Source organism: Thamnophis sirtalis, unplaced genomic scaffold, assembly GCF_051295495.1.
Source record: "Thamnophis sirtalis isolate CommonGarterSnake01/CBP01778 unplaced genomic scaffold, rThaSir2_p1.2 scaffold_4, whole genome shotgun sequence".
In the NCBI taxonomy this organism is placed as follows: Eukaryota; Metazoa; Chordata; class Lepidosauria; order Squamata; family Natricidae; genus Thamnophis; species Thamnophis sirtalis.
In genome coordinates, this window is record NW_028261384.1 from 105,727,925 (window position 1) to 105,749,729 (window position 21,805).

At 40.8% G+C, this 21,805-nt stretch overlaps 2 protein-coding genes across 4 annotated transcripts in view; one reads left to right on the top strand and one right to left on the bottom strand.

Annotated features, from left to right (window-relative positions):
* The first annotated feature begins 411 nt into the window (after positions 1–411).
* Positions 412–7,988, top strand: EMC10 (ER membrane protein complex subunit 10). 2 transcript variants are annotated; one of them, XM_087713682.1, is made up of 7 exons: positions 412–574; positions 2,374–2,455; positions 3,137–3,249; positions 3,864–3,968; positions 5,380–5,561; positions 6,667–6,760; positions 7,859–7,988. In XM_087713682.1, the coding sequence occupies exons 1-7, from the start codon at positions 452–454 to the stop codon at positions 7,964–7,966; spliced, it is 807 nt and encodes a 268-aa protein (XP_087569808.1). In that variant the 5' UTR covers positions 412–451; the 3' UTR covers positions 7,967–7,988. The 2 variants fall into 2 exon arrangements, with proteins under 2 accessions (XP_087569808.1, XP_013912340.2); XM_014056865.2 differs by having other exon boundaries at positions 413–574; positions 2,389–2,455.
* A 7,248-nt stretch (positions 7,989–15,236) lies between these two features.
* The window catches only part of SYT3 (synaptotagmin 3), a 55,280-nt gene continuing 48,711 nt past the window's right edge, over positions 15,237–21,805 (bottom strand). For both annotated transcript variants that reach the window (XM_087713685.1, XM_087713684.1), the window contains 4 exons: positions 20,963–21,134; positions 19,063–19,192; positions 17,991–18,111; positions 15,237–17,290 (listed from right to left, as the gene is read on the bottom strand). In XM_087713685.1, coding sequence (XP_087569811.1) covers positions 18,025–18,111; positions 19,063–19,192; positions 20,963–21,134 — 389 coding nt within the window. In that variant the 3' untranslated portion in view covers positions 15,237–17,290; positions 17,991–18,024. The remainder of the gene's footprint in view (positions 17,291–17,990; positions 18,112–19,062; positions 19,193–20,962; positions 21,135–21,805) is intronic.

Sequence of the window (21,805 nt, forward strand, 5' to 3'; positions counted from 1 at the left end):
TATCCATTATGCTAAGTTCATACAAATCCAAGCTAAACCTTCCCTTTTTCTGACGGGTCTAGAAAAACTACAGGTTGTTATATTATCCTTTCACCGCCGTCAAAAAAATAAGAGGAGACAATGGTCGACCGTTCTGCAGGAGATTAAAGGAAGAGGCGCAAGAAAATTCATTCGGCACCATTGTTTTCTTGTGCAATTTCTTCCCCATCATTCGAGTCCGCTGTTCCCTACGTCATCCATTCCTTCTCAGCGCTAGCAGCTGCGAGACGAACCAGCGCCACGTGCGGCGCGATCGGCGAGCGAGCCCTTAAGACAGAGACTCAAAGCGCCGGTGATTGGCTTTCGCGCAGCTCTTGAACGCTGCACTTCGGCCCCAGAGTGCTTTGCGCGTGCTCTGCCTGTCCTCCCCCGCTTTCGTCTTCTTCAGATCACGTGATCCCTGGAGGGAGCTATGGCGGCTGCCGAACGATCGCTCTGCGTCTGCCTCCTACTTGTCCTCGCCCTCCTTCTTTCCCCCTCGCCTCAGGTTCTTGTCCGGGCTTCTGCAGCCTGCCGGGGAGAGGCAGTTGTCAAGGTAAGTCTCACGATAATATGGGTGAGTGCAGAGCTGACCTGGGTTGTCGAAAGACAAGCTCCTTTATCTCCAGGACATAAGCTGTGCAAGACCGGACCAAACGCCAAACTGGTGTTTTCATAGATGCCTAAGGAATTGTAATATCCACAGGAATGCTGCTTCTGAATCTGGATGCTTCATTTTAGCCATAATTAATGGTTGCAGATAGGTTCCCCCCCCCTCCACCAGCACTATTTCAGCTGGTGGCTCCCTTTGCATCTTGTGGCAGTGAGTCCCATAGTTTAACTATGTACCGAGTGATGCCTGTTTTGAATCTCCTAATATGCAGCTTCATTAAATGGATTGGGACCTGGAGTTATGAGAGGTGACAAATATATATATGTATTCTTCACAAAACGTTCTTTGTGGCTGTGTTTTCATTTAATAAGAAAAGAGATGCAGCTTCCTGAGTTCTGCCATTAATATTTATAAACTGAGTATAACTACTTATTACTCAAGACTAAATCACAATGCATCAAAGTATTCTGATTTGGGGAAGGAAGCAGCTTAGCAAAAGAGGTTGGGGCTTAAGTGCCATCTTGGCATAAAATATTGAACAGATGTATTAATTGTATGTACAATAACTGCTACTTTGGGAGCTCAAGATGGATTACATGGGATCTCCTTCATTTTATCCCCACAACTACCACTCTGTGAAGCCAGGCTGAACTGAGAGAGTGACTAGCCCAAAATCATCATAGGATTTCCATAACTATAGATGGACTGAATCCTGAGCCCCTATGATCTTTCTCAAAACATTTTAATTGTTAAGCTTCCCCGAGATTTAGAAGTTGGTGGATAGCTGCCTTATTCTAAATCATTGCTGATATATCCAAGTCAGCATTGGGAGATTTGAAAGACCAGGCTAGGGATTGAGCATTATAAAGCAGTGGTTCCCAACCTTTTTTGGTACAAGGGACTGGTTTCATGGAAAAGAATTTTTCCATGGGCAGGAGAAATGGTTTCTGTTTTACTCACTCATTTGCCACTCATCTCCAGCTCCAGCCTGGTTCCGTATAGGCCACAGACTGGAAGTAGAAAACCCCTGTCATAGAGAATATCTATGTGGTTTCTAGGGATAAAAAAGAACTTGATGGCACATATTATCTAGCTCGGAGTTATATTCAATTGTCTGAAGCAACTCTCCAGGATTTCCAACTGGAGAATTTGTCAGCTAATGGAAACTTCCTTATCTGCTTGAAAAACTATTTCCTGGCAACAATCTTACAGGTTTGGATAATGGAAAGGAGCTTCTCAAAATATTGGAAGGTATTTTATGTAAAAATTCAGTCAAAAGAACATGTGAATTTGAGTCATTTCTAATTTTGCCTATGCCTAGTTTAAATTATCTTATTTGATTATATAAATTCTAGTTAGGAAAGCTTATTCCATAATAAATATAGACTGGAATGCATCGTAGTTTTGTGGGTCACCTTGGGACTGGCGTCCCCTTGGGTATATCCAGCCGAAACAGCTTCCATGGATCGCCATAAATTTCCATGGAAGTCGCCTATACCCACGTTGGGTGAAGAGGCGTCGAGTGAGAGTGAGTGAGTGTGGGTCACATTTAATGCTGTAAATCTGTGGTCTCTTTTTACAGGTGGTGCCAGTGCAATCACCAAAAACTCAAAATACTGTTTTAAATTATGGGCAGAAAAGTTTTGCTATTATGAGGGATGTAGCATTAGCACACATAGGGCAAAATTCGGGTCACTGAAGCTTGGAACAAATTATAGGAGCTTTGCAACACTCATGTTTAGTTCTGTTGCTTTCAGTCTGGTGAAGCCCGAGATTCTGAAACTTGTGGATTGAATCTGCAGCTGGAACATTCATTTGAGTTGGGTGAGTGTATATAGCGAGCATGGGCAAGCTTGAATTGGACAATTTGCCCATATTAAGTAGCAGTAATTAGGCCCACTTCATAGTCACATTAGTTTCTACTTTTCATAGGCCCTTTATGCATACAAATACATATATTAAGACACTACGGAAACCTTGAGTTCTCCATTGCAAATATGCAAAGGTAGACAATATTTGAGTAGTAAGCGCCTCTTTTAGGCCTGGTTCACTATTTTCAAATTACTCCTGAACTGAGGGTTATTATTATTTACATTGGGAAGGATTAAGACACATGCTAAACTTGGGAAAATAGATCCTGGGTTTTCCTTCTAAGAATGGCTTTAAGGAGCAAAATAGATGCCTTAAATATCTTAAAAATCTATACAGTCATGTGCAAGTTCATGTTGAAGTTTAACTTTGTGTGTAATTATTGAAAGGCAGCAAAAAAAACCAAAAACCTTTGGACGGGGTGGGGCCCATGAGATGCTCACTTCTGTCCTTATTGTATTAATGTGTTCTGCATATGCTAAACAGGAAAAGAATTGCATTGGCAGCAGTCTAAAAAATAGGGGAGGACTTTGGAGACACACTCACTTTTGTATGTTGTAAGTGGCTAAAGGTCATTTATCTAAGAGGAATAAGAGTAAGACTCCTGAGACTAACTTGTGTTTCTTTCTGCTGAAGATGACAGCATTCATTTCAAAAAACGGGGTACAATTCTGTGGAATGTGGGTCCTGAGCCTAATCTCTCCCTGAGCCAGAAGCAGTTAACTGAAGATGAGCGCAACAAACTTAGGGTGAGTGGGGAAGCCAAGGGAGAGCAGCTTTGTTTTACTTGTTTTAAGGAGAAACATATTAGAATGGGGGCACTTTGGAAGAAAAGTAGCTTCTTTCTGAAAGGAAGAAACAAGTTTATTTAATAGAGTTGGAGTAGTATATAGAGATCTTGTGTTTCATTGCTTTCCTGCATGGAAGCCTAAGGGATCTTAGGCAGATAGGTTTTCTTAGCCAACACCTTTTCCCCTGATGTAAGCTTAGGAGTTGACAAACGTTATGGGTGCTAGGTATAAAAAATAGTTTTACAAAATTTAAATCCCAAAAATCTTGTCAAGTGATTTAAAAATCTCCCCATTTTTAAAGAATATAAAAATATATTTAATTTTGAAATTCCGTGCATCTCATTCATGATGCTGTGGATGCTTGGATGTTTTCTATCATAATTAGGCATTGAAGCATAGAAATTTAGCAAGCTTTGGAGTTTTTAAAATTATAATTATTTGCTTCACAACGGAAGCAAAAATAAACACTACAAAAGATACTCAATGTAACTAGAGTGTAATTTTTATCTCCTTCTAATAGGATGAGGTAGTGAGTCTCTTAGTGACTGTATCCTCTTTTTTCACAAACTCAGGAGGTAGCTGCAAGGGGTGGTCTGTACCGCTTAAGAATCCCACGACAACCTCTGGGGAGCATTGAAGAGAATGCTGCTGAATATGTCACCACTTTTGTTAAAGCGGTAAGTGTCTTCATTGCTTTTGAATTCTTGCACCTCTATAAGGACACTTGCCTAGATCCAGAGGTATGGAAAGTGCTCCATCCAATGTGCCAAACCCCAAATATGCCAAGTATTCTGGACCCATGTTATCTTAAAAGTACCTTTACAAAATGTTAGAGCAGTGTCTTACTGAGACACTTGCACATCACTAGACTGAAAGCAGCTAAAAAAAAATTAACTCCTAAACACTCTTGTGAGCCGATCTTGCCTCTTTAGTAAAATATCCAGATGTAACATCTGCAAAGGTAGGAAGGGGGAAACTGCTTTTTCTTTCTTGGTTTGTTGAGGGGTAAGGGAATATGGGCTTAGGTTCATGGAGATGATCCCCCCCCCCCCAGCCTTAAATACGGTAGTCTCTTGTGGCATATCCTGTATTAATCAGGAGATCATCTTCCTAATCCTGATGAGGCTGTTCTGAGATTATTGAAGGGGGAGATAATAGAATAACCCTCTCCCAATTGACTTTAGCTTAATTCTGGGATACATTGGCAAAATCATGCATCTTTACTTGGCAGCAATGCAGAAATAGTATTCCATTGCCTTCTGAGTTTTATTTTCTTCCCAGTCCCTAGAGATTTCTAAGTAATAGAAACTAGAACTTGTTTTTTTTGCCAGCTAAGGTCAACAATATGCTGATTGATAGGAAGACAATATTATGGTGGATTGTGGCTGGGCAGATTCAGGTTCTGAGCCAGTCACTGTGTCTTCCTCATGTCTTGTGTACTTGGATCGCAATCAAGTTTTTTTGCAGTCTGAGGGTACACTTTTCAGAAAGAAAAGCCAGCTTTGAGGGCCAAAGGAGAGATTAATAGTAATGCATTGATAAGACAAGAATGGCCAAAGATAAATGTTTGACCATTTCCTGTGAGAATTGCGGGGGCTTATGTGTCCACATTGGTGTTTTAGAAAGCCTTTTCCTCCCCACAAATATGAAAAAAAATATGACACCAACGTTTTGGCAGTGCAGTCTGTGCAGGTTTGCAGAAGTGAGGCTTAGGAAATTACTGGCTTTGCTTAAAGGACCATCAAGATATAAATATAAGAATAAGCATTGCATTCTTCTTTTGAAATCTGTCTCTCTCTCTGGTCCAACACTGGTGTCTCCTGAGAGGGAAAGCAACCTTGCAGAATCTCAGGGTTCTGAAACTAAACTCTTTTCCTGAGAAGTTGCGGTCTGGGATATTTTTTGCTGAAGATGTCATATGTGCTGTTAACAGGCTGAGGTGGAATGTAGGAAGCCAAATTCAAGAAAGAGTCACCCCTGAAGTGTTTATGGTCCCATTCATTCACTATTCCATAACTCACGTGCATTGATTTGGAAATGCTAAGAAAGGCAGAGAAACGATATTGATATGTGTTCCTTTCCTTGCAGTGCTCACTGGTCGAGTCTCATCTGTCAGATAGGCTGTTCGTGCACACAGACATCGCTGGCAACATAATTGGCCTCTCTGCTGTCACTGTTCCTAGCTCTTGCCACGGAGCTGAAGTGGAAGATGTGGATCTGGAACTCTTCAATACTACCATTCTCCTCCAGCAGCCCATACCAGCAGCCGTGTGAGTATTTTTTGACTCATCACATGAGAACGCAGGGCCTCTGCTGATATGTGATATGTGGAACTCACTGCTGCAAGATGTATTAACAACAGCTAGTTTAAAATGAGATCAGGCAAATGTATAAAACATATAAGAGTGGCTTTTAATCATGAATCCCTACCAGGGATTTTGGAAGGGAGATATGCTACTAAATAGCTTTTATTTGGGGCAAGGTATGATCTGTTTGGATTTCCCAAAGACTCATGATTGCTCCCTGGGGATATAGGAAGTTTGACTTGGTTTCCTTCATTCAATTTCAGATATACTTTTAAGAATTTGAAAGATGGAGGAGGAGATGGTTTCTAACTAGAATGTTAGATAACCTGGGTACCTTGTATAAAGCATCTAAAGTTAGATTATGGAAGATTTTTTTGAAAGCAGAGATTTGTGAGTTAAGAGCAGGATTCCTCAATTGGAATATAAGAAAGTGACCAGTCTTCTTCACCAAAATGGGATGCAGGAGCTTGGCTAAAAGGCAGGGGTCTCCTCTGGATGGATAGGCAGAAAGATTTCTAGGTGGTTTATTTGCAGAGAAGTGTGAATCTAGAGACTTGTCTCTGATTTTAAACATGCAAATTAGAAAGGCAGCTTTCATTGAAGTCCGTTAAATTTGTTTATTTCTATACAGGTTTAGCTTTGCACTGAACATTAGATATATTCACCAGTCTGCCTTTTTTGAAGACTGGGTGTAAATTTTGAGAGCAGGAAGAAGTAGGGCAGAATCATATCTCCAGTTAGGGGAAAGGAAGGGAGCAGAGTTTTGAACATATTCCAAAATGGGGAAGTTTATTAAGATGGATCCAGCGAATTTCAATATATATGTTACTGGCAAAGCATGATTTCATTGATTAGTTTTAATGAAGGAAACAGCAGAACATTTGGAGTGTAGTGTGTTAATGTTTTTCACACTGGAAACACTGCTGAAATACATTGGGGCCCAAATATTCCATTTACTTTTTTTAATACCTGTCTGGGCTTCTGCAGCCTTCTGTGAGTCCTGAGTACTGAAGGATACTTTCTAGTTTTGTTACTAATAGTTTTTTTTTCTCTCCCCTTCTTCTGCCAGCCCTGAAACGGCAGCATTTATTGAACGCTTGGAACAAGAGCAGGCTCAGAAAGCCAAAAATCCCCAGGAGCAGAAGTCCTTCTTTGCGAAATATGTAAGTGTTGTACTTGGGGGGGTGGGGGGGAGGGATGATAGAAAGAGCAGGCTCCGTTCTTTTTTCCACCCTTGTAGCGCAATGTTCTCAGTTCCTCAGCCTGCCTGCTGTCTCATTTCTGAATCGAGCCAGGCAACTGTTGCTGAGAAATGACAGCTTCCTGCTTTGATATTTCTTATCCCCAATCCCTGCAGTGGCATATAATTCTGGGTGGAGTTGCACTTCTCCCAGTGACCATCTATGCAACGTTCCCTAAGAAGTTCAGACGACGGCCCTGAGCAAAAGTAATCCTGCACCTGGCTCAACTCACTTTTACCTTCTTTGCTTGGCTCCATTTAGCTTGAACTCTTTCAGTGCCTCCCTGTGTCACCTTGGAAAACAAAAAGGCTACACTTCTTTTGGAGCAAACCTTGATACTGGGGAGGGGAGAATGTGTGTATGTGTGTAAGGTGACTGCAGCATTCACCCAGGTGTTACCTTTGTGTTCACTGGTCCAGAGGGTAGCATTTATCGTTTTTTTTACTTTTTTTTTTTGATCAATGCATTCTGAGAATAACTGCAACCTCCCAAATTACATTGCTCAATAGCTGGCTTTCTTGAAGTTACTTTAGCGATTACTTGCTCTGAGATAGCTTGGACCCGACCTCCTCCGCTGCTAATTGGCTGAGAACTTTCAAAGTAAGAGGGTGCCTTTCAGGGCATTCTTCTTAATTTTCAGTTTGCTACTCTCTGGATCTTTATTTCCTGATATGATAGAATTGAGACACCCTTTTTTGGTGGCAGGTCCTTTCTCCTTCACGGTAGACACAGACACTTCTTCCTCATTGGCTGCACACAGATAAGCTCAGCTGTAAATCTGGTGAAGGGTTTCTTGTGTTTGGATTTGAAAGAGGGGTGGCAACAGGATGCAGGGAGGGACAAGAGCAAAAATAGAAACTGGAAAGTACTGCTAAGGGGGAAGATTGGGAACTGTAAGAAGCTGTGACCACTTCCAAGATGGAAAAGAATGAGATGGATTATTACCCACAACAAAGCCATATGTTTTTTAATATAATATATATTTAATATAACATGTATATATTTCTTTCTCTCCTACAGTGGATGTACATTATTCCTATCGTGCTTTTCCTTATGATGTCTGGAGCCCCTGATGCAGGGGGGCAAGGAGGGGGCAATGGAGGCAGTGCTGGGGGAGGGGGGCGATAAAGGACAACAAAGTAAATAAATATTATTGAAGTAAATAATTGGACTCTCTTTGATTTGTGGGAGCAAGGCTAGTTTTGGGTTATAGAACGAAAGAGCTAATATTTTTTATGCTTGTGTGACATGTGGGAGGGAATGCATTAATCTCACTTTAAATCCAGGGTAGTTTCCTTCCTAAATGATTATAGTAAGCTGTAAATATCTCTATTGATTCCACAAGGTACATGTCTTCCATAAGGTAATTTCAAATTCTGTTTTCAGGATTGGAAATTATATACAACCACATATTCAAATCCTTTTAAAAAAAAAAATCTAAAAATTTAAAGTATTATTTCCCCAAACATAAGACTAAGAATTTTCTTCTTTAAATTTTCTTTGACTATTTCTGACCCGGAAGAGGTTGAAAGCACTGAGGATTTATAAGCTAAAAAACAGATGATGCAAATGGTATGCTTTGAGAAATGAGCAAGGGTTAATATATTACATTGATCAAATCAAATAAGAATCAATTAAGCTGCCTAGCCCCACGCACACTGCAGACAAAGACAAGAGCCGCTTCAGAACAATTCAGGAGGCACATTCTCTTTCCTACTAATGCTATTGCTGTGCCACAGAAGTTCATGGCAACGTATGTGGAATCTGGAAAACCTCTCCTCCCCCCCCCCTTCAGTCCCCAGAATCCCATTTGAACATTGTTCTAAGAAGGCATTATCTAACTTCTACTTTGTGTGGAACATGGTATAAAGACAAATGTAAACATTTCTTATAGGCTAAGGAAATAATCACTTTTGAGCTTGAGTTTCTTTTCCACCCATCTTGTCTTATATAACTGGTTGGTTGGTTGGAGCTGGGCATTGGTTAGATGGCTGGTAATCAAGGGAATTACCAGCCATCTAATCAATGCCCAGCTCTAACCAATCAATCAAGGAAAAAAGGACGTGGTGGCTCACACTGAGCTTGTCGATCATAAAAAGATTGGCAGTTCAGCGGTCTGAATCCCTAGTGCTGTGTAATGGAGTGAGTTCCCATTACTTGTCCCAGCTCCTGCCAACCTAGCAGTTCGAAAGCACGTAAAAAATGCAAGTAGAAAAATAGGAACCACCTTTGATGGGAAGGTAACAGCGTTTTGTGCGCCTTTGGCGTTTAGTCATGTCGGCCACATGATCATGGAGACGTCTTTGGACAGTGTTTAGAAACGGAGATGAGCACCGTCTCCTAGAGTTAGGAACGACTAACACAAATGTGCGAGGGGAACCCTTACCTTTTACCTTTAATCAAGGGAAGAATGCCTGTTGCTGACTTCCTGGTTTTGAGTGTACAGAGGTCAAAGTTGGAAAATGTGCAGCCTGTGGACTATGTGTGCCTGACTTGCAATCCCGAGTGGGTGAGGCCCAGAGGGTTGTAGGGAGTGTTTGGAGAGAATTAGGGTATCTGAACAAAATAGGTGCCTTAAGCCTTACACGTATCTCTTAATACTGTGTCCTATATAACTGCATTTTGGATTATGGTCCTGAACCCCTTTGGAACTGCCCCCCCCCTCAAAACCTAGTGTAATAAGCCCAAAATAGAGTTGCACCCATTTTACAGTCTTTGGGGACTTGGCTCCCTATCCACCTGACTAGGGTTTGACTCCCTCATTTTGGTCATGGGGTTTGCACTATCCTGTCTGTTCCAGTCGGCCTGTTTTTGACTAGTGGCTGTTAAGAATTCTGATGACCTTCATGAATCCTTGCCTCTTGTGACTGTTTTGATCTCTACAAGACATTCCCACTTCTGGATATCAGAGCAGATATGATACTGGATTCCACGCACATCCACAGTCCAGCTATGCAGATACCTACCTACCTAACTGCTTTCCCCCAGCTACAAAACAACTTCACAAAAGCCCAGTAAACATTGAGTTTAAGGCAGAACTTGGTGGGATGGTATGATTGAAAAATACGTTTCATCGGGCACAGTAGTTGATTGCCTTGTCAGGACCTCTGGCTTGTTCCCCCCTTCTCAGGCCTTGTTAAATCTAGAAGGATGGGCGATAATAAGAAAGATCTCATTTGAGCATTTCATGCTCTGGTTCCTTCTAGGAGTAGCAAACATCTATGAAAAAGCTTTTAAGAAGTGGCTGTGGCAGCTAAGATAGCCATAACTATATGTGAGTGGACAGGGACTTCCTGCAGTTAGCTTCAGTAAAGAAAATTTAGCCATCCATACTGTTATCCATTAATAGCAAGAGAAGGGTATATTGAGATAGTGGGGCAAATTATTTCTACATTTTGTTGAAGAGCAGCTGGATGGTGAGCAGGCCTTTGAATACTAAAAGAATCATGCAGTTCCTGGTTCTCATCAGTTTTTGCACTTAAGATTACCTTTAGGTAAGTGGGCTTTACTTACCTGATGCAACTGAGAATCTGGCTGTATGAATCTTCCCACAATGGTAATCCTGATCGGTATGCACAGAACACGAGTAAAACTCTTCCTACTTATGACCCAACTTGGTTCAGTGTAGCTACGTATAATTGTATCCACAGAAACCACAAAGGAGCAGAACGTAGAGAAGTTTAATTCTAGAATGTGGCACAGAGTTGTAAGGCTCTTTGGCTTCTGGAGGAAGATCAGGCTAGTTGTGATGCTAGCTTCAAATATTCTTGATAATTCTTGAAAATTAAAGAACACTTTCTTCTTAATTGAGACCAGGAGAAGATGGGTATTGCATGGATTCAGAATTGTGGCCTGGGACGATCCAGTAAATTATCTGAGGATTTTATGTGAGAGTTAAATGGTACAATTTAAGATGTGTTTGCATGGCTGTCAATTATAAGCTTTGCTTGTTGTGCAAATAGTTTATATAGTTAACAACCTGTCGATTGCTTGCTGATTTTCAGTGAGATGGACTCCATGTGAGACACTTCTCTAATTGCATAACTGGAATAAAATAAGGCCCTATCCTGTTGCTTGGATTGTCTGTAGTGAAAAATGAGAAAATAGGTAAAGTGGGGGGGGTAGGTTTGAAGGTTTGAAGGTTTATTGGGATTTATATGCCGCCCTTTTCCCCGAGGGGACTCAGGGCGGCTTACAACCACAGGGGAAGGGGGTGCAAGGTCAAAAACAAAACAATATGTGAACAGTCGCAAAATGCTTTGCAAAACACTGAAATTCACATGTAAGTTATATAACTACATTTGAAATCTTCCAGAATTTACAGATTTTCTTGCCTATGACTCTTCATAACTTGCCAATTTACTTCAACTGCTAAGGATGACATTGGATCTAAGGCCAAGTGGCATTAGAAGATAAGTTGAATCCACAGGTGGTCACCTAAACCAGCTGCAGTTAGAAAATTAACCAGTTGATACATTTTAGCATAAATAACCTGTCTAAAAAGAAGTTCAAGCTTGCGCCTTTTTGGGGGTAAAGGCCAAATTTATAGTGCTAGATGAAAATGGAAAGGTGAGTCCACATGGCTGCCCAGCATAGTTCTGGTAGGGACACATCAGGGAAATACCTCCGATAAAGACTGCTGGTGCCACTTTTGTGCACTGAGTATAGATTGGAAGAGAGGATGGTTGTTCAACCAATTCATATCAAAATTTAATTGTCAATATCCATTTGCAGAAATGCTGGGAGGAAAGGCTTTCTTTTGGTCTGTTGGTCTTGGTTAAAAGGTGTTTAAAAATCCAAGTAAAAAACGTGACCCGTCAAAAGCGCGGACGGCAAAAGCGCGATCGACAAAATCGCGCCTTTGACGTCATCACAGCGCGACGAAAAAGATCGAAAAATTCAAATAAAAATTAATAAAAATTAAATTAAAGCAAGCCGATTCACATAAAGGTAAGGGTTAGGGTTAGGGTTAGGGTTAGGTTAAGGGTTAGGGTTAGCTTTAGAGCGTTAGCGTTAGCGTTAGGGTTAGGATAAGGGTTAGCGTTACGTTTTTCGTTACTTTAACGGTTAGGTTTAGGGTTAGGTTTAGGGTTAGGTTAAGAGTTAGGTTTAGGGTTAGGTTTAGGGTTAGGTTTGGGGGGGTTAGGGGAAGGTTTTAGCTTTATTTTTACATTTTTTCGATCTTTTTCGTCGCGCTGTGATGACGTCACAGCGCGCTTTTGTCGAGCGCGATTTTGTCCTACGCGCTTTTGTGGTGGAACCGTAAAAAATGGGAGAGCATGATGGATATCTAAAGAATGAAGTGATGTTTCTGATGGTGTTGATTGGCTGAGAAAAATAGATGGGCAATACAATGTCTTGATTCAAATAGGTTAAGATCTACTTTGAAAAAAAAGGAACCATTTGGGTAGAGAGATCTTTGTAAAGACATCATGCTCTACTTCAGTGAGGTAAAACAGCATGACTTGGCTCTCTTTCATAAAGCTGTACTTTGAAACTATCTCTTTTATTTTCTTCAGCTTTTCTTCCCTCTAATAATGACACAGCTAACCTATCATCAGTATCAGGTGATCAGGACAAGGGACCATGGAAACCACACCTCATGTCCTTTATAAGGATTCAGAGACTCATAACTCCTTACCTCACAAAATAGTCAAGAAATTCTAATCTCCCTTTGATACAGCTGTTACTATGAGATCAGTATGATACAATTTCTTTGAAGTCATCTAAATTCTGCTATACTGTTTGTAAAATTAGGGATACTTTGATCACCCTTCAATGATATTACCAGTAATTATAATACATGATTACATCTCATTTTATTTTAATGTTTTAATTTTTATTCTGGTCTGTGACCATCATAAAAGATTCAACTCATCACCATCATCCTCTGGAGTTCTTGGGAGAGTTTTGGGACTCTCTTGGGAGAGTCGGAATGGTTATTTTGGGATTCTGTAGAATCTGTGAAATGATCAATAGGATTTCAAATTCCATGTACTTTGAAATGTATGGGGAGCATCAAATCAAAGCAGCTGTATATAGTCTAAACAGAGTCATAGCCCATGACTCTACTTAGTATGTAAGCAATATCAACATCTAGTTAGGACTTCTGCATATAGTATTGTGTGCTCTTTAAATTTGAAACACTGGTGTGTCATTTGGTTGAGAAGTGAATAGGACGAAGAATTTCTTCCTGAGGAAACTTTTTCAAACCTTTTGAACTATGTCCAGGGTGTCATCAGTATTACAGCTAAGCAATCCATCCTCATTGAAGAGAAGGTCCTCAATTTTAGTCTTAGCTTCCATTGTCAATCCAATGGAGCACAGCCAAGCATGGCGATGTGGAATGATAGAAGATTCTGTAACTCTGGCTGTGGATCAACTGCATGATGAGCCATATATAATTCCTGTTTTGGCAAAGTGTCATGTTTCCGTATGAAAAAACTATTTTTATATTTACCTCTTATTCCCTGGCAGAGGAATTAGAAATGGGATATTTTCTTCCACAAATAAACTTCAAGCTTAATAAATGGCAGTGCAGAGGGAGGGAGCTGCTCTCCCCAGTTGAATTTGCAGCCAAGGTGTCAAATTTAGGTGCAGAATTATATTGACAGTGGCAGTGTGATTATGATGCCTCCATTATAACTAAGATAGGTGATGAATTTTGGAATAAAAAAGAATAAGGATAGGGTATCGGCCTTTCTGAAGTTGGGTGTTGGAAATACTCCTGAGAATACTATGAACAGCCAATAAAACAAACACATGGATTCTCAAACAAATCAAGTCGAGAGAGTTCCTACTCACAGTGGGGGGAAAATTGCAAAATGTGGACCTTGTGGCTATATGGTCAAAATCCAAATACTTGCTTTAGGATGCTGAGCTATCATATTGAGGAAGTTTTGAATTATGGGTAAAATAATGAAAATGGGGGGCGGGGGGAGAAGTCCAATGATGCATAAGTAGAACCAGCTGAAGGGTGAATGTTATGGCAGTAAAAAAAAAAAAAGAGTTTTAGCACAGCTATGCCTAGTCATGTGGTTGGTTTGGATATTGGGACCTATACCTAACAATTCTAAGACCCAAGTGAGACTTTGCCCAGATAAGCCTTATATAACAACCACACACTACTTGTTTTGTTCACTTGAGGCCCAGGTACTTTTTTTAATCAAACAAAGTTACCATTTCCAAACTAGTCTCAATGTTACATTCTGGAGACACTCTCCTCAAGCAGCCTTAAGAAACATTGGCTTTGGGGTTCTTGAACAGCAGAGTCCCAGTTGTTACCCATCTCAGCTCTGCTTGGGAGTTGTATTGTTTAGGCCTGGAATTGTACTGAGGAGGAAGATTGCCTGTAGACTTGACTCATCATTATTCTACCATATTGATATTTGTGCTCTCCTGTTTATAGGCATACATCTCCAGGGAAAACGCTGTACTCTGGCGAACATCTTTAATAGAATTTTTATAACATCCTCCTTATATAGAAACATAGCATGACAGGAAGGAGATAAGTTAGGACCCTTCTCACTGATTGGATCAAGGGAAATTTTTGACACAGGATTCAAGCAAAAGTGGTTCTGGAATATTTAGAAACCAGTCAACTCTCCCAAATTCTCTGAGGCTCTACAAATATTATCGTTCGTTTAACTTTTTGTCCCTTGAGCCTGTATTCTTGTATAAGATACGAATGCACTATGAATCTAGAGTACTCCAAAGCAAAGTGGCATGCAGACTTTTGGTGCTCCCAGAAAATTTGTCAAGGCGAGGGAATGGGCAAGGCATGCTAATCCATCTGGGCAACCCAAGTAGAATCTCCAATATAAAATATTAGGTAACCTATCTGTTCTGTCTTATTATGCCAATTGAAGGTAACTATGGAATAAGACTAGGATGGAAATAGGGGTCCCAATCTTTAGTTAAACTCGGGAGATCACTGGGAGCCTTCAGGGCAGTCACTTTCTTAATGCACCTTCCTTAGAGGATTTAAGAATGTGACCTCGCTCAACTCTCAAATACAAGTAGTCCTCAACTTACAATTCATTTAGTGACTGCTCAAAGTTACAATGGCACAGAAAATAATGGCTTACGACTGTTTTTCACACTTGGGGCCAATGCAGCAACCCCATGATCATGTGATAAAAATTCAGATGCTTGGCAACTGACTTGTATTTATGACAGTTGCAGTATCCCAGGCTTTTGTGATCACCTTTCGCAATCTTCTGACAGGCAAAGTCAATGGGAAAGCCAGATTCACTTAACAACCATGTGACTAACTTAACAACTGCAACGATTCACTTAACAATTGTGGCAAGAAAGATCATAAAATGTAGCAAAACTCACTGAAGTGTCTTGCTTGGCCAGAGAAATGTTGGGTTCAATTACATTATAAGGCAAGGACTACCTGTATGTGCTATTTTAATCTGCAAGAGGAATGATGGGATACAACCACAGTAACAAAAAAGCTTGATTCTTGGCTGCCAGTAGAATTTATCAGCTTGCTTCACTTTTTCTGGCGTGGTGTGGTTGAGATACATAAAGTTGCCTTACTCTACAACAGATGAAAATACAAGTCTCTCCAGCTAAAGAGCGTATTTCTCTCTTCTGATGAAATAAGAGCATATACATCTCCGCTTTATCAGAATATATTGGTAGAATGCTGAATACAGGTTCAACTCCTTCATTTATCTCCACTGCTATATTCCACCTTTGTTCAAAAGAGTCTTGAATTCCAGAGATACTTTTTTTCTTGTTTTTCTTCCAGTTTTATTGATGTCATGGTTTTAGCAGCAACTTCAAGTTCCAAACTATTGTGAAGAGAGATCACTTTCCGGCCCCCTCCCTCTCCCATTAATGCCAGAAATTTATAGCCAAGCAATTGGGAGAGTATATGGCTTTTCCCAAAAAAAAGGGCGACAGAAGTTTAGGAAGCAGGGCTAATTCTCCTGTTTTATCCCTCCCCCTCCCTTTATTTCACACAATTAGAACAAAAAAACAACCATAAACAGGACTGAGTTTCAGAGACCAAGACAAAATGACAAATGGATGCACTTAGGGGGAGAACAAGAAAAAGAAAGACATTCCAAATTTAAAAACAAATGGAGTGTGGGGGGGTACATAATGAAATAACACAGTGGAGACTTGAGTGGTGAGAACCAGGACGTCTTGATTCTCTGACCAAGAGGCTGTCCTAGCTTAAATCTGGGAAGCACTCAACACACTCAAACTGAGTGGAGGGTGACCATGCAAAAGCCAGAAGCAGCAAACTTAATGAGACTTAGGAAAGGAGTCACACTATTATCTCACCCCCAAACATTTACACATATATATGAAAGAGTCCAGAACTGGCTGTTGATATTTGGACTTAAGCTGAGCCCAAATCTAATTCCAGGTTAGAAAGTAGGCCTTAATTTAGTCCATTATGGAGCCATTTTGATGTCACAAGCCTGATGTTAATCTGTAGGAAGGTAATTCCATGGTGGTCCTTGATGCAGAAGGCATAGCAGGGCAAATTGGCAGGGATGTCCACAGGGAGTCCTCCTGGGTCACTTACACAGTTGTCTATCAAGGTTGGGTGATGAGGAAAGAATGGCAATTTTCTTCTCCCTCCCTCCTATTCTTGGGCTGGAGGTTCATGAAGACTGAGGTAATGGGTGCTGCATGCTTTCTGGTACTATGCAGAAACTCTGCCCCCACCCCTATCAGACCAAGCACCCACAAAGACATTCCTTCATGCCTTCAAAAGATCTGTTGTGAAAAGAAAACAAGAAAGAGAGGAAGGGTTAACAGTCACCTGGCTCTAAGGTCACAGCCGTGAGAAGATTTGACGCCCGTACACAGGATAGGATGTAGAAGGAAGAATGGTTGCCTGCCATGCCTGTCCCCTATTATGCCTCCTGAATAAGACTGTACGTTTAACAGTCTGAAGGACTCTACTAAATACAGTGGGACCTCAAGTCATGAACGGCTCAGACCACAACCAAATCGGGTTGCAACCAAGGTTGTGGAACAAATTGTGGTCATGACCCGAGGTCCCACTGTAGCTCCATGGGAAAGGGGAACCTCTTGAATTCCTGTCCAATGAGCAATTTTGAAAAACAAAGCATAGGTTTCTAGTTTACCATTTTGACTCTTTCCATAACAAAGACTCCAATAGCATGCATGTCAAAAAAGATCCCACCCCCATTTAGATAAGCTAGGGGGAGGGGTCTTTTTAATTTTTAATTCCGGATACAATATATCCCTCCCACAAGAAAAATGCTCTTTGATGGCTGCCCTTATGGCTTTTGAAAAGAAAAATGCATCAGGCAGCAAACTTTCTGGGGAAGATGGGGATTGAGGGAAGCAGGAACTTGCAGTCCTTCCCTCAGATGATCTCCTATTGGCACTTCCTCTCAGATGGATCTGAGGAAACGTTAACACTCCAGAAAGTTCTGAGAGCACATTACTGGAACCCTGAAAGAAAAAAGAATGAAGGCCATTTATCACTTCTTTCAAAACCAACTTTTATATTAACTAGAAATTGAACTAGATCCAGTTCAAATTACAGTGCTTATCTATAAATGAGTTGGACCCGTAATATCTTAGGAACATCTCCTCCCATTAGTAGGACTCAAGCACACTGATTAATTTTGGAGGGCCTTCTTTGTGTTTTAAGTTGATGACTGTAAATAGAGTACACAGGATGATCCTGATGGGGAAAGAGAAGATTTATTACCAAAGCAATAAAGAGGGAAACTTTATTTGAATCCAGACGACCGGGGTGTGTGTGTGTGTGTGATTATGAAAATGTCTCAGACAGACACTCCCCTAATTCATATGAATATAAAAGAGGGAGGAGGGAATGCACAACCGGACCTGCAAGGTGTTGTTATAGCCAATCTTAAAGTATTTTGTGTGTGCATGTATTATTTGATTTGGTCTGCCATAAGGGATCCAATACTTACTGGCCATAGGCCCCCTAAATAAGGTCATATTTAGGAAGCCCCATATAGCATCAATTTGGTGAACTATCTGGCATTCATCTTATAAAAGAGCAATGTAGTAACCAGGGCACCCATGGAGGATAGGTGTCTCCGATTTGCTACAGCTTCTACCAAAATTGAGAAGGTATATGTCATTTATCATCCCATTTCTATCTCTCTAAGACACTTACAGTCCCTGGTGGCAAAGGGCTGCTGGTGGTTGCTTTAGTCTGAATGAACACTTTCTACTATGATGCTAGGTTTGTCTCGAGCTGGAGGATTCTTGTTGATATAGCTGTTCAAAGTCTTCTCCTGAAAAATCAGAGGCAGCAAAGAGAAAAAGGTCAGAGACACAAAAGATTCTCCAGCCACTGCCAGAGCACCGTGACTTATGGACTCAGATTTGAAGAGATGGCCCAAACTTGGCCCCCATTCCTCCCAACTATGTCTTCCCCTCAAAAAAGGATCCAGAAACCCCAACTCCATATTCTGTCCCAATTTATAAAATCCTGACAGTTTCCCAAAACTTTTAGCCCGTTGTTTCTCAGTTATTCTGGAATGTTATTCCACTGTGTCAGTGAGTCTTCCAGCATTCTTCATGAACCATGCTTTGTATTCAGGACGCACTACTAAGTTCTTGGAACGGTACTGTGCAGCTGCAATACCAGAATACATAAGAGGCACAACAATTTTAGCCAACAGTCTAGAGCTACATCATTACCGTAAAAGCTGAGAGAAAGACAGATCATAAAAGGAATACACTGAGTAATTTATTGCATTCTTAGTTATAGGAATGGGCAGCTTTTATTGTTTCAAGGGCCACATTTGTTTGGAAGGAAGGAATCATGGAAGGTGCTAAATGACAATAGTGGGTGGGAATTAAGCAATATGTGGGTGAAATAGTGTCATAATTAAGACAGAGAAGCATGTTTTTCATTCTATCCTGCCACTTCATAGGCTCCCCCATTTTTCTCTTTGTCTTTCCATCCCAGTGTTTCTCAACTTTGGCAACTTTAAAACGACTAGCTGGGGAATTCTGGGAGTCCACAAATTTTCAGGTTGTTAAGGCTGAGAAACACTGCTCTATCCTATGCCCAAGGCAGCAGATTAGAATAGCTTAGTGCTTAACAGAGAAATTGCAGAATGACTAGTTCATTACCCCTGTTTCTTCCTGATCTGGCACTTAAGTTTAGTTTTTAGTTTCCAGTGAAGCAATGGGTTGGACACAGATCAGACCTGGTGGTCTCATAATATCACACTCACCTCTACTAGCTGGTGCCAATGTTCAATGGGCTTACGTGGATTTGCCAGCATCTCAGCCCAATGATCTCTCCCGGGTGCATCAGCATCATTGCCTACTCGACACATGCCAATGACTTCATTATGCCCAATGCTGTGGAAGAAGAGACTTATTTCAGAGACAGCCTCTCACAGAGATGGAGGAAAATGTCAACCTTATGTGATTAGCATTAAAAAAAAACCAAAGACTCCCTTAAATTCATTGTCTATGATGCCATGATCCAAAACACTTTCATTGCCATATTCTAGATTTTTACAAAATGTGTAGTCTAGCAAATGGTCCTAGGTTTTATGCAGCTCTCCCACTCAAACATTAATCAGGTCTGATTAGTTTTTTGGTATCAGCCAAAGGCTGATAGGTGCTAACCTATCTGTGAGCTATTGGATTATTTGTATGCTTTACTTCAAAATGCTATATTAGGGATGCAGAGACACTGAAATATTAAGTCCCCCCCCCCCCGTTTAAAAATGCTATGTTTTAAGCTTATTTATGTCATATTCCATTTTAGCGTCTAAAATAATTTTCAAAAGCTGGGGACGGGATTTGAAATGGATATTTAAACAAAGCTGATTTTGTTCTAACAAAGTGTATCAGGTTTTTTTTTTCTATTTCTGCAGCAAAATAATATGTTGAATATTTAAATACTAGTATTTAAGTACCCCTGGAAAAAACCATAGCCTTGACTATATGCACTTTTGTTGGCAGGGTGAAGCTGTGAAGGTTGGACCATAAGAAAGGCTGAGTGCCAAAGAATTGAGACCTTTGAATTATGGTGCTGGAGAAGACTCCTGTGAATCCCTTGAACTGGAAGGTGATCAAACAGGTCAGTCCCAGACGAGATCAATCTTGACTGCTCTTTAGAAGGCCAGATCCTGAGGATGAAACTAAAATACTTGGCCACCTAATGAGAAGGAAGATCTCACTGGAGAAGAGCCTAATGCTGGGAAAGATTGAGGGCAAAAGAAGAAAGGGACGATAGAGAATGAGGTGGCTGGATGGAGTCACCAAAGCAGTAGGCGTGAGCTTAAATGGATTCCAGAGGATAATAAAGGACAGGAAGGAACGTTCTGAAGGAACGTTGTCCATGGGGTCGCAATGATCGAATACAACTTCGCAACTAATAACAACAAAGAACCGCTATCCTGCTAATCTGTTTCTCTTTGTATGTATTGCATCATAAGGTCCCACCTGCCAGGACAGAATAGAGTAGAGTAGAGTAGAGTAGAGTAGAGTAGAGTAGAGTAGACTAGACTAGACTAGACTAGACTAGACTAGACTAGACTAGACTAGACTAGGCTCTCTATGCACTGTCCTCACTGCATAACTCTACATTTGTAAGAGAACGTGGAGCAAACTTGGCTCTAAATTCCACCTACTGCATCTTTGTTAAAAAAAGTAAAATGAACTCCTAATGGGCTGTAATCATTCTTTAGTAGTTTTAATATAATTCCAGAAGATATCTTTTTTTGCACTATTCTTCACTAACCTGTGAACTAGCAACACATCATCTGACTTAACAAGATGTACCAAACAAAATAACCTGAATGCTCTGACATTGCAATGTTAATTTATGTGTTGTCACAATGATTGGGGGTGGGGGGTGGGGATAAATTCAAGCTGTTCTATGAAATTGTGCAACAGCATCCATAGCTGGTAAGAATTGCCAATATCCCTCCCCAAAACATCCTATTCTGTGTCGCCATCTTGCACGTTGTGCCCCAAATTCTGCAATGTCCTAAAGACAGGACTCTTTCGCTGAAAGTAGAATCAAGGAAAGTGCTGACCCATCACTGGCTGAAATGACTTCTCTCCAAAGTCTTCTGTTTAACTTACCGGAATTTGGGTGGATATGATATATCTTACCAATCATAATCCATGACTGCCAAGGTAATGCTGACATGCTCCATGCTGTCCTGGGGAATGTCAAAGACAAGAGCTTCATTGTAACTGGGGTTCAAAGTGTTTTTCTTGATGGAAGTCTTACGCTTCTTCAAGCGTCTCTCTTCACACATGAGGGATGCCTTGACATAGGGATCTGAAAAGATGCAGGCAAAAGATAAGAGAAAAGTGGTCCAGGTTTACAGGGGAAAGAAGCCAAGCCAAATGAATACCAAGAGCCTTCACCTGTAGCCTCTCTGTCTTTAACATTTTGCCCCATCCCCATTTCTGATCTGTAATTTTTATTCCTTTGAGTTCAAGGAGTTTAGACTTCCAGATTGAGCACTGACAGGAATCTTTTCCAATGGCAAATGAACGAGGTTTTCATGGTTGTGAGAACGGCAAGTGCTTAGTGAGGACATATGCTGTCCACTACAACGTATCATAAGGTCCAAAACCATATGCAGGAGAATGGCATGGCAGAACTTGCAAGGAGGCTAATCACAATTCAGAATCCCTTTTTTAGGATGCAATTTTCACAAGAAGAAAAGTAGCATTATAGGGAATAGGCTGGGCTATATATAACCTTTTTTTCCCTAATGACCTACTATTTCACAAACTTTCCATGTAATCAGCAAAATACCGGATAGCAAAATGTTTCAGGCTGGCCCTGCCCCCACAATAGACCTGTGACAAAACCCAAGCTGTTTTCTTTGGCAGAAGGTATATCATAGATATAAGTGGGGCTGTGCCCACCAAACCTAATCTGCAATTCCAGATTATATAGGAAAGTTACCACCATAGAACATCATCTGCTCTTCAGTTTTC

Excerpts from the sequence above, each read along its gene's own strand:
- EMC10 (XM_087713682.1), top strand. The coding sequence starts at position 452 with ATGGCGGCTGCCGAACGATCGCTCTGCGTCTGCCTCCTACTTGTCCTC. Across the intron at positions 5,562-6,666 it reads CAGCCCATACCAGCAGCCGT|CCCTGAAACGGCAGCATTTA; the intron begins GTGAGTATTTTT and ends TTCTTCTGCCAG. Across the intron at positions 6,761-7,858 it reads AGTCCTTCTTTGCGAAATAT|TGGATGTACATTATTCCTAT; the intron begins GTAAGTGTTGTA and ends TCTCTCCTACAG.